The sequence below is a fragment of the Schistocerca cancellata genome, chromosome 2 (assembly GCF_023864275.1).
Source record: "Schistocerca cancellata isolate TAMUIC-IGC-003103 chromosome 2, iqSchCanc2.1, whole genome shotgun sequence".
Taxonomy (NCBI): Eukaryota; Metazoa; Arthropoda; class Insecta; order Orthoptera; family Acrididae; genus Schistocerca; species Schistocerca cancellata.
The window spans coordinates 150,111,887-150,124,587 of NC_064627.1; the positions used below are offsets into that span (position 1 = coordinate 150,111,887).

General features: G+C 44.0%; 1 protein-coding gene across 3 annotated transcripts in view; it reads left to right on the forward strand.

Moving 5' to 3' along the window:
* LOC126161443 (neutral ceramidase-like) overlaps positions 1-12,701 on the forward strand; it is a 516,902-nt gene that overhangs the window by 309,877 nt on the left and 194,324 nt on the right. For all 3 annotated transcript variants that reach the window (XM_049917257.1, XM_049917259.1, XM_049917258.1), the window contains 2 exons: positions 10,227-10,403; positions 10,569-10,696. In XM_049917257.1, the coding sequence (XP_049773214.1) occupies positions 10,227-10,403; positions 10,569-10,696 (305 nt within the window). The remainder of the gene's footprint in view (positions 1-10,226; positions 10,404-10,568; positions 10,697-12,701) is intronic.

The window sequence follows — 12,701 nt, forward strand, 5'->3', positions numbered from 1 at the left end:
AGGGAAACATAGTAGGCAGTCATGGTCTTGGAAAGAGAAATGACAGAGGTGAATGGTTAATTGACTTCTGCAGGGAAAGGCAGCTGATAGCGGCAAACACATGGTTCAAGAACCACAAGAGGAGGCTCTATACTTGGAAATCACCAGGGGATAAATACAGAAACCAAATCGATTTTATACTGGTAGAAGAAAGATACAGGAATGCAATCAAGAAGGTGCACACATTACTAGGTGCAGATATTAATAGTGACCACAACTTACTTATGGCAGAAAGAGAAATAAGAATGAAAAAACTGAAGAAGGCGACCATGGTGAAGAAGTGGGGTTTAGAGAGATAAAATCCAACAAAGAACAAATTACAGAAATGCTGTCTCGGGACTTTCTAAACACATTACGAGACAAAGAAGCACCTAATAATGCCAACGAGTACTGGAATATGCTGAAAGAAGGAATCATTAAAGCAGGACAGCAAAATATAGGATATGTAAAAGGGAAAAGGTCAAAAAAACCATGGGTCACACAAGAAATGATTTCCAAGATGGAGGAAAGAAGAAAATTGAAAAAACAAGAACACTGAAGATGCAAGAAAGATATACCGAAGGTTAAATAATGAACTGCAGAGAAACAGAGCAGGCTAGGAAAAAATGGCTAAAAGAGGAATGTGATGAAACTGAAGAACTGGACAGGAAGGGAAGATACGACTTACTATACAACAGAGTAAAGACTATGACATGGGAACAAAACAGAGCAGGAAGTGCTACTATGGAAATTTTGAGTAAAGACGAAGGGGTAGTGTACAAAGATCGTGACGATGTCCTTCAGAGATGGGAAGAATATATAAAAGAGCTATATGACACAACTAGCAAACCAGAAACTCTGGAACTTGAATCACACAACAGTGTAAGTGATGACGAGAAAGGACCGACCATCATAATGGAAGAAGTAAGGTCTGCCATAGCGGCAATGAAAAATGGCAAAGCGGTAAGTACAGATACAATACCGGGAGAAATACTAAAATGCTTGAACCATGATGGAATAAGAGATATACTGAGGTTATGTAATAAAATATATGACAGTGGTGAATGGCCTGAGGACTTTCTGACAACAGTAAAGATTCCACTACCGAAAAAACAAGGAACCAAGAAATGCAGCGAGCACAGGACAATCAGCCTCATTTCACATGCAGTCAAAGTGATGTTAAGAATAATTAATAAAAGACTTGAAAAAGTAATGGAGGAGAATCTTGGCGAGGAGCAGTTTGGCTTTAGACGGAATACGGGCACCAGATATGCAATAGGGCTCCTACGAATCTTGGGAGAAAGGTTTATCGAAAAAGGAAGAGACCTATATATGTGCTTCATCGATCTAGGAAAGACATTTGACAATGTGGTTTGGGACAAGTTGGCGACTATAATGAGGGAAAAGAGAGTGGACTGGAAAACCAGAAGACTTATAAACTCATTATATCTTAATCAAAAAGTTTCAGTTAAAGTGAGAGGAGAAAGTACAAACTGGATCAGACTAGGAAAAGGAGTAAGACAAGGATGCTGTTTATCACCTACTCTTCTCAACCTCTACTTGGAAAATATGATTGACCAATGCTCATTAGATGACAAAGGAGTAGAAATTAGAGGAAGAAGAGTAGGGTGTTTGAGATTTGCTGATGACATGGTCCTTCTAGCCACAGGGGAAAAAGAATTACAGGATTTGGTGGACACCATTGCAACTAACGGAAAAAATATGGAATGAAAATTAACACAAATAAAACAAAAGTATTCGCACTAGGAGGAAATAAGGAAATAAAAATTATGCTGAATGGAGAAACACGAGAACAGATGCAAAATTTTAAGTATCTTGGAAGCAGGATAGACACCGACTGGAAGTGCACCACAGAAATTAAAACAAGGATAGCAATGAGGCGTTTTATAAGAAAACGAGAATCTTCTGCAGCAGTCTGGACAGAGAACTCAGAGACTCATAAAATGTCTTGTATGGAGTGTTCTTCTATATGGCGCTGAAATATGGACTATGAGGAAAAAAGACAGAGAAAGGCTGGAGGCTTTTGAGATCTGGACATGGCGAAAGATGGAAAGAATAAGTTGGATGGACAGAGTAAAAAATGAAAAGGTACTGAGAAGAGTGGGAGAGAAAAGACAGTTACTAGATGTAATAAAGAGAAGAAAAAGAAATTGGATTGGGCATATATTAAGAAAGAATGACGGACTGATAAAAACAGTTTTAGAAGGTTATGTAGAAGGGAAAAAGAAGCGAGAAAGGAAGAGATTCCAGATACTGGATGACATGATGGACGGTACAACGTACAGCAGCCTTAAGAAGGAAGCAATGGATCGCAGAAAATGGAGAGGCACAGGTCCTGCTAATATAGCAGATAACTGATGATGATGATACTCGAACTCTTATACCTACCTTGACTTGTTGTCCCTAGTCATACAACCACTTAGGGTCCTTCCCATGCTAAAGTGATTACCGAGTGTCTTTATTGAAAGATCATTAAAGCTCAGTGTTTTGGCAGAACTGAGTAATATAGTGAATAACGCTTCCTGAAAATAATTTTCCTATTAAAACTGCTTATTAAAATTTTGTTGTCAACTTCTAAAGTGAAAGTTCTCGAAACTGAGGCTTACGAAGTTTTGCTTAGTAAGTGATCACAGTGCAGTCTGTTGAAAATCAACCAAAGGTGAGCTATTGTCTTATACCCACATCAAGTTGTGTTCTACTGCAGTAAGAGTTGAGAACTAATACTGTTAAAGGTTACATGTTCATACTTGTTAAGGGCTTGTTTCTTTAATGTATTGAAAGTGTGTTTAATATGCTCTGCTACAGTGGTCAAGATTAAGGGTCCCTCTCTACTGAAAGTAGTTGAAATGCACAAAGTTACTTAATTATAGCAAGTTTCAATTACCCTTCCTATTCAAGTGAACTTTTGTACAATTTTGGACTCCCCTTGTGCATTAAAAGCGCATATTAATGGTGTAACAGGATCAACAGTTGGTCTATTGTGCACATGCTAGATAACGATTAATAGAAAGACGACTATCTATGAAAACAATAATTTCTTTATTCAAAAGACAGTGAGAAGTAATCTGTTAGTGAATTCCATTTAATTTTCATTCTCAGTAGAAAAGTGTTTAGTATTGAGAGCCTTAATCTATGTACAATAACTAATTTTGCAGTGAACGATATCCATATTCCATGTCAGAAAGGAATATGTTTGAAAAGTAATATTGAGCCTATGTCCAATTTACGATCCTGCAGTGAATATTAATAGTAACATTATTGAGAACATTCAGTTCCTCAAGGTAATAGTGTGTTTCGTTATCTGTTATATTTTTGCACATAGTTTGTGCTGCGCTAGCTGTTAGTTCCTACCTTAACGTTAACATATACAGGTGTCAGAGTTCTTTGCACTCGCGCGTGGCAAAGTATAGGTTGTGTTTGTCCGTTAAAGTTACTAATAACTATTTTCTTGAACAAGAATGTTAATCATTCTTACGCCTAATTAGGCTGCCGACCGTTTTCTTTATTATCATTTGGACGCTGTAGATAAGTAAATTATTGTTTGTTACTGTTTAAATATTTACGTAATTCTGACTTTCACTTCCGATAAGCTACCTCCGTTAGGTATTTCACGGTCAACGCAAACAAAATTCCTCTCAGAGGGTAACACTGCTCTGTTGCTTTACACCATAATTACTTTAACAAAATAGTTCCATTTTACAAACTGCCTCCAGATTTGAGGTAGTGTTATACGTGGCTTTTTCGCGATAAGACTATATGTTCTGTTAGTACATAGTACGCAATAAACCAAATTTGGTATTTGATTGCTCAAGTTACGTAAATGCAGTTGCAGTGTTATAACTGGAATTCTATTAATGAACCTAACTCGACCAGTCACGTTCCCTACAACAGATCTTACGTGCTCGCTCTATTTCATCAAACTGATTGCAGTGAAATGTTAGCGAAAGACTCCGTGACGTGCAGTATTTATTCTGGAGCACTGAAAAACCGTAGTCATTATACGATACTGCAGCACCTGTGTTGTTAAGAAGAACGACGCAGTGTGCGAAGGAACAGACACTGCGGTGATTACAGCTGTTACGAAATAAAGGAAATGCATTCGGAGTTGCGAACATCCATCATCTGTGTAAGTAAATGACTACAATGAAAACTTGTGCCGGGACCGGGACTTAAACCCGAATTCCCTTAAACGCTTTGGCTATCCGTGCACGACCCATGGACAGACCTAAACTTCAGTATCTCGGCGTTACTGCATCGTGACCTGTACTGGTCCACACACATTACGTAATTTCTGTATAGGGGAGGACACTTTAATTGGAAATCGCTGCCCACTATTGGCGGATAAATACGACATGGCAGTGCCTGTCTTACTAAGAAGAACCATGCAGTATTCATTCGGACACGTATGCAAGTGAATTAGTAAAATTTACCACGAGTCTAGGGGCGAAACTGAAATTCAGTGAATACGGCACGCAGTAAAAGTGAAATTGACATGAAACGTTCTAAGGACTTGGATGTGAAAATGACAACACAAAGGAGAAAAGATTAGTCATCTAGTAATCGGACTTGAGTGGTGGTTTTATGTAAGAAGATATTTCATGCAACAAGGAGAAAAGTCTTATTAGAAAGAATAAGGATTACAAATTAGAATAGAGGAGGCCACGTTAAATGCCGGGCAGGATCTTAGAGACCTTGCACGACCAGCGCTCGAGAGGATCGACTTATCATTTGCTCGACCATGCAGACCCGTGCAGCCACGTCATCTTGAGTCAGGAATTGGGACTTTTTGTTTTGCAGCAAACAATACAGAATTTAAGAATCGCTTATGTTAGTGGCTACAACTAATTTAAAAAAAAGGAAATGCTACCATTTTGAATATAAATAAAAATGAAAATTCAGTCTTTGATGTATCAAAGTTTTATAACTGCTTGTTGCAGGTAACGAACTATGTTAATATTGATGTTATCTTCATTCATTAATGTTTTAATATTTTCTGGCGTGAGAATCTTCATTTGTACGAGGTTTACGCACAGATTGTTTCGATGTGGAATGTATTTGGAACATTCCAATATGATGTGATCATGATCTTCGTCGTCTCCTGAGTATTCGCTGCATAAGGGAGACCCTATAGCTCTACTGCTTTAGAAATGTGCAGGGAAACATGCGTGTAGCAACCTTATTCTAATAACTGATGTTATATAATTCCTTGGGACATTTTTAGGATTGCGCCATGGTTTTCTTGATATAACATGCTGACGTGAAGCGAACGAAAATACCTTTTTCTACTGCGATACTTGCCACTGAGTTTTCAGTTGATCGTAAACTTCATTCTTTGGTACGCCTGGAAAGTCACAAAGTGAAAGCTGTGTAAATAGTGGGTGCCTTTCTTTGATACTTACTTTAGCAAGACCATCTGCTACCTCCTTGTACCAAATGCCTGAATGTCCCTTTATGAACGAATTTATTTTGTTTGTTGGCTTTCGTTATCACATTGTTGTAGCACACGGTAAATACAGCTGTTATCAGCTTTCCACTTCCACTATTCTAGACGCTCGAAAGCACTGTTACAGTTAGAAAGATGTGTTCCGGGGCTCTGAAGTGGTTTACACCGACGGCTCATTGGCTAGAATGAAATTTTCACTCTACAGCGGAGTGTGCGCTGATATGAAACTTCCTGGGAGATTAAAACTGTGTGCCGGGCCGAGACTCGAACTCGGCCCGGCACACAGTATTAGTCTGCCAGGAAGTTTCATATCAGCGCACACTCCGCTGTAGAGTGAAAATTTCATTCTGGGAACATCCCCAGGCTGTGACTAAGCCATGTCTCCGCAATATCCTTTCTTCCAGGAATGCTAGTTCTGCAAGGTTCGCAGGAGAGCTTCTGTGAAGTCTGGAAGCTAGGAGACGAGATACTGGCGGAATTGAGGCTGTGAGGACGGGGCGTGAGGCGTGCTTGGGTTGCTCAGTTGGTAGAGCACTTGTCCGCGAAAGGCAAAGGTCCTAAGTTCGAGTCTCGGCCCGGCACACAATCTGCCAGAAAGTTTCGGCTCAGTGGTCACGTAGGATTCGCATATGTTCATGGAGGACATATTGAGCAGCACTCCTTGCCAGTTGGCTGCAGTGTTTTCGCTGCAGAGCTGGCGGCCACATCTCGTGTCCTTGAGTACATCCGCTCATTCCCTGGCGAATCGTTTCTCCTGTGTACTGACTCATTGAGCAGCCTGCCTCGCCACCTTCTGGTAGCGTCCATTCAGGAGTCCACCTATGCCCTGGAACAGTCCCGCCGTTCCGTGGTGTTTGTGTGGAACCCAGGACACGTCGGAATCCGCGGCAACGAACTTGTCGACAAGCTGGCCAAACAGGCGACGCGGAATCCGCTTCTGGAGATAGGCATCTCCGAAGCTGACCTGCGTTCTGTCTTAAACGCCGCAGGATTTTCCGGCTTTGGGAGACGGAGTGACACAAAAGCACGCACAACAAACTGCGTGTCATTAAGGAGACTAAGAATGTGTGGAAGTCTTCCATGCAGGCCTTTCGCAGGGAATCAGTTGTCCTCTGCCGGCTCCGCATTGGCCATACGTGGCTAACGTATGTTGACCTACTCCCTCGCGAGGACCCACCTTAGGGTCGCTGTGGCTCCCAAATGACAGTCGTCCACCTCTTGCTAGACTGCCCACTTTTAGCCGCTCTGCGGAAGACTTTTAACTTCGGTGTTGGGCGACAATGCCTCCACAGCAGCTTCAGTTTTACGTTTTATCCGCGAGAGGTGGTTTTGTAATTCTATCTAGGTTTTAGCGCATGTCGTTTGTCCTCCACCCTAGTGCTTTTAGGGCGGAGGTTTTAATGTACTGCAGAGTGGCTGGCTTTCCCTTTTTATTGTCGAGGTTGGCCAGCCACTGTAATCTGCTTTCATGTTTTACTCTCTTCTGTTTCTAGCGTCTATCTGTTGTTTTCTTGTCCTCTTTTGTTACTTTTAGTGTTCGTTGCTTTCACCTTCGTTCTTGTGGCTTTTCCTTTCTTTCCGTTTTGTGTTACATATTTCGTCCGTTTCATTCTCACACTTGCCGCATTGTTTTATTAGGACCAAGGGGACGATAATCTCGTAGTTTGGTCCCGTCTCCCGTCTCTAAAGCAACTAATCTGAACAGTCAGAAAGAAACTGTGTCGCCGGGGCATGCAATCTCAGAATTTCTGGGTCTGAAAGGCTGCCTATAAATGAATCTTGTTTCTGGGCTCCAAGACCGAATACCTGCAAATGTCCAAACCTGACTGTTCAAACCCGAACATCTGACTGTTCTGCTCTGCGCTCTATGCCCCAATCTTTGCAAATGTCCCAAAATGCACTTTTCCACTCCAGACCACTGTCTTTTGCAATTTTTTGGGCCAGCCAACTATTTGCCAACGGTGTAAATTTTCGATGTTTTGTATCTTCCCTTCAGAGGCACTGTAAAAGCCTTTTCCCAACCAAATTCTTTACCGTTCTTCTCAGACTAAAAAGTAATACTCAGGACCTAAGTCAGATGTCGTTTACCAGTGATAGATTGTGCATTCCCCACCAGTGCGATTTCGGTTTTACGTACCACTAGGCAGTCGGAGGAGGTTTGGTATGTTTTCTAGATATGTTACCTGCAGCAAGAGCCTGTGCATCATTTGCACAAACACAGTGGTGCCTCTTTGACCCCCTCCCTGGTCTCGCACTGGCCCAACCGGGCAAGTTTTCTCGTTAACCTGAGGTCAGGTATTGCAGCCTGCAGGTTAGACTGGGGGAACAAGGTGGTGGTGCTCTTAGCACCGTGACTCCACCGCATTGTCCTTGACCCTGGAGGACTGCGACACAGTGCTTGCCCTGGTGAGACCGGCACAGAGCCGCAGTCTTCCGCTTTCCATCGGCCATGAGCTAACTGTTCAGCTTGTAAACGACCAATATAGTGGCCCTTCGCTATCCCTAGCGTTCACCAGCCCCTCGAGTGCCAGTGACCGTCTCTACATAGCAACACACAGCATGTGTTGAGTCCCATCAGAGTAGAAAAGCACAAAGTTATCACTGCCCCTTCGATCACTATCGTATCACTGCTTCTACATCTACATCTACATTTATACTCCGCAAGCCACCCACTGGTGTGTGGCGGAGGGCACTTTACGTGCCACTGTCATTACCTCCCTTTCCTGTTCCAGTCGAGTATGGTTCGCGGGAAGAACGACTGCCGGAAAGCCTCCGTGCGCGCTCGAATTTCTCTAGTTTTACATTCGTGATCTCCTCGGGAGGTATAAGTAGGGGGAAGCAATATATTCGATACCTAATCCAGAATGGCACCCTCTCGAAACCTGGCGAGCAAGCTACACCGCGATGCAGAGCGCCTGTGTTGCAGAGTCTGCCACTTGAGTTTGCTAACCATCTCCGTAACGCTATCACGCTTACCAAATAACCCTGAGATGAAACGCGCCGCTCTTCTTTGGATCTTCTCTATGTCCTCTGTCAACCCGACCTGGTACCGATCCCACACTGATGAGCGATACTCAAGTATAGGTCGAACGAGTGTTTTGTAAGCCACCTCCTTTGTTGATGGACTACATTTTCTAAGGACTCTCCCAATGAATCTCAACCTGGTAACCGCGTTACCAACAATTAATTTCACATGATCATTCCACTTCAAATCGTTCCGCACGCATGCTCCCAGATATTTTACAGAAGTAACTGCTACCGGTGTTTGTTCCGCTATCACATAATCATACAATAAAGGATCCTTCTTTCTATGTATTCGCAATACATTGAATTTGTCTATGTTAAGGGTCAGTTGCCACTCCCTGCACCAAGTGCCTATTCGCTGCAGATCTTCCTGCATTTCGCTATAATTTTCTAATGCTGCAACTTCTCTGTATACTACAGCATACCCCGAAAACCCGCATGGAACTTCCGACACTATCTACTAGGTCATTTATATATATATTGTGAAAAGCAATGGTCCCATAACACTCCCCTGTGGCACGCCAGAGGTTACTTTAACGCCTGTAGACGTCTATCCATTGAGAATAACATGCTGTGTTCTGTTTGCTAAAAACTCCTCAATCCAGCCACACAGCTGGTCTGATATTCCGTAGGCTCTTACTTTCTTTATCAGGCGACAGTGCGGAACTGTATCGAACGCCTTCCGTAAGTCAAGGAAAATAGCATCAACCTGGGAGACTGTATCTAATATTTTCTGGGTCTCATGAACAATTAAAGCGAGTTGGGTCTCACACGATCGCTGTTTCCGGAATCCATGTTGATTCCTACATAGTAGATTCTGGGTTTCCAGGAACGACATGATACGCGAGCAAAAACCATGTTCTAAAATTCTACAACAGATCGACTTCAGAGGTATAGGTATATAGTTTTGCTCATCTGCTCGACGACCCTTCTTGAAGACTGGAACTACCTGTGCTCTTTCCCAATCATTTGGAACCTACCGTTCCTCGAGAGACTTGCGGTACAAAGCAGTTAGAAGGGGGGCAAGTTCTTTCGCGTACTCTGTGTAGAATCGAATTGGTATCCCGTCAGGTCCAGTGGACTCTCCTCTGTTGAGTGATTCCAGTTGCTTTTCTATTCCTTGGACACTTATTTCGATGTCAGCCATTTTTTCGTTCGTTCGAGGATTTAGAGAAGGAACTGCAGTGCGGTCTCCCTTTGTGAAACAGCTTTGGAAAAAGGTGTTTAGTATTTGAGCTTTAAGCGTGTCATACCCTGTTTCAATGCCATCATCATCCCGGAGTGTCTGGATATGCTGTTTCGAGCCACTTACTGATTTAACGTAAGACCAGAACTTCCTAGGATTTTCTGTCAAGTCGGTACATAGAATTGTACCTAAGACTGAAAGTGCAATTACCACGTTTAATTGCCAATGTCACACTAATCTATTCCTTCACCGCTTACATGGATTATATGTGGCTAGCCAGAAAGGTTAGCCATCTCCCATGGCGGATAGTTGAAGCAGCAGTTCATTTTGACTCGGCGCCCAGCCAGGTTAGAGACACTGTGTGCTACCTCGTGCACCCTGTGCACCCCGGATCACCTGTAGTTTTCATAATACATTCCTCCTGCCACGCTATGTATCCAACTCTTCATTATTTGTTATCATTCCTTGAGCTGCAATTTTATAGGCCATCAGTGTACGCAGCGGGCCGACATCTTATGCGCCCGTTTGTTGCAGGTCATCTCTAAGCTGCGGAAGGAGTTCGGTGACATGTACTCGGAGCGCAACGTGATGATCAGCGCGACGCACACCCACTCTGGGCCCGGGGGCTTCATGCAGGACTTCCTGTTCGACATCAGCAGCCTCGGCTTCGTCCGGCAGACCTACAACGCGCTGCTCTCCGGCATCGTGCAGGTCTGTCCGCAGCCTTTGACACTTATCATTACCCCGCAGAATTAACTCTCACGAGAAATAACCATTAGCCTTTGGTAGCTGAAGTTGCAGAGTAGCCCATTGGCCCATTTGACTGTCTAATGATCAAGTGCAGTGCTCCTCACAGTCGGCGGTGTCCTGTTTCAGAGCATCAGACGGGCCCACCTTTCGATGCAGCCGGCGCGCCTCTTCCTGTCGCAGGGGGAGCTGTTGGGGGTGAGCATCAACCGCAGCCCAACTGCCTACCTCGCCAACCCCGCCTCAGAACGTAGCAGGTAAGCATATGGTAGTGCCTGTACAGCCTGTGATTACTTGGCCGCGAAATATTATCTCTTCGCCGGGATGAAATCTTTTCTCCTTAATGTATCACACAATCCTCTGGACATCTACAAGCTTCAGGGAAATGAAAGGCTGTAGTCAGAAGTATTTGCACAGTCGTTGTTTGGAAATATTGCTCAAAATACAGTTTTCCTGGTTCAAACATATAAAAATATAAAACGTAAAATAATTAAGATACACTACTGGCCATTAAAATTGCTACACCAAGGAGAAATTGCAGATGAAAAATGGGTATTCATTGGACAAATATATTATACTAGAAGTGACATGTGATGACATTTTCACGCAATTTGGATGCATAGATCCTGAGAAATCAGTACCCAGAACAACCACCTCCGGTCGTAATAACGGCCTTGATACACCTGGGCATTGAGTCAAACCTAGCTCGGATGCCGTGTACAGGCACAGCTGACGGCACGTGCTGACCACACGCACCCCCCCCCCCCCCCCCCATATCTGCATCCAGTGACGCCTGTCGGCTGAGGATGACACGCCGACCGGTCTATACCGTTATGCCTTCCGAGGCCGTTTCGGAAGGAAAGAGAGTACATCTATGTACGCACGCCTTAGACAGACATCTATTCTGTAACCCACTTCTCTCCATGGCTGCACGAATGCGATGGCGCAGCTGTGGTACATCACGAACTGGTGGTGTGTGATGCATTTCATTCTGTATAGATTACCGCAGAAAACAATTCAAGTGGGGAAAAGTTTGAGGTTCTTGGGATCCAGACAATCGATGGATCTACTTCTCCCAGTCCAGCCATCTGGGAGCTCATGATCCAAGAAATCCCTCACAATTTTCGCCAAATGTGTTGGTGCTCCATCTTGTTGGAATATCACGTCACGAGGAAGTTGTGGACAGCATATATCTAAAAAATGGTTCAAGTGGCTCTGAGCACTATGGGACTTAACTTCTGAGGTCATCAGTCCCCTACAACTTAGAGTTACTTAAACCTAGCTAACCTAAAGACATCACACACATCCATGCCCGAGGCAGGATTCGAACCTGCGACTGTAGCTGTCGCGCGGTTCCAGACTGTAGCGCCTAGAACCGCTCGGCCACCCCGGCAGGCAGCATATATCTCCAACATGTCGACGTACATTGCTGCATTAACTGCAGGCTCCAGGAAGAAGAATGCATCAGTCCTTCAACCATCTACACCACACATTCACGTTTGGAGAGTCGCGTTCGCACTCTGTTATTACGTGGCAGGGTTCATTTCCCGATATGCGGCAACTGTGCGTGTTTACCATGTCGGAAGTGTGGAATGTAGACTCTTCAGAGAAACAGATGCAGTCGAGAAATGCCTCGTTTTCATCCATTTATGCTCGAATTGTCTCTGCGAATGCCTTCCGTCGCGTCCTTTCCTAAGGCTTGATATTGTGACGAAGCTGCAATTTGCAGGCCCTTGGACACGATATTTTATGGGCGTCATCGTGTACGGTCGAACGAGGTAGCTTTGACAGCCTACTTGCTTGTCTGATTGACTTACGAGGACTCCGCTGGAAGGAAGTACGGATCAATTCAATAGTAGCATCTGGAACTGTGTGTTTGTCGTGGCGAGGCTACAACCATAGCAAACTTCCAGTTTCCCATTTCTTGAGTGTTACATAAGTGAGAACGTTAACAGTTGATCGTAGTTCATTAGCAGTATATGCCTTCCGATCATGGCGCCACTCCGCACTCAGTGATATACGTATTGTGGTGCTGACGGCAACCTACGCATGGGACGATAACTAGCGAGAACGGCTGCCGCTGCTATACGATCAATGGCGCGGGATGACAGAGAGTGTTGCAGGGAATCCACTACTTATTTTCGGATGCCATGCGCAGATGTGAAGGGGTTACGATGCTTTTGGTGCACAATACGGCCATCCTCCTCTGCTGTGAGAGTCTCTGTTGACCGAAACCGTGACGGCAATTATGCATGCCATCGC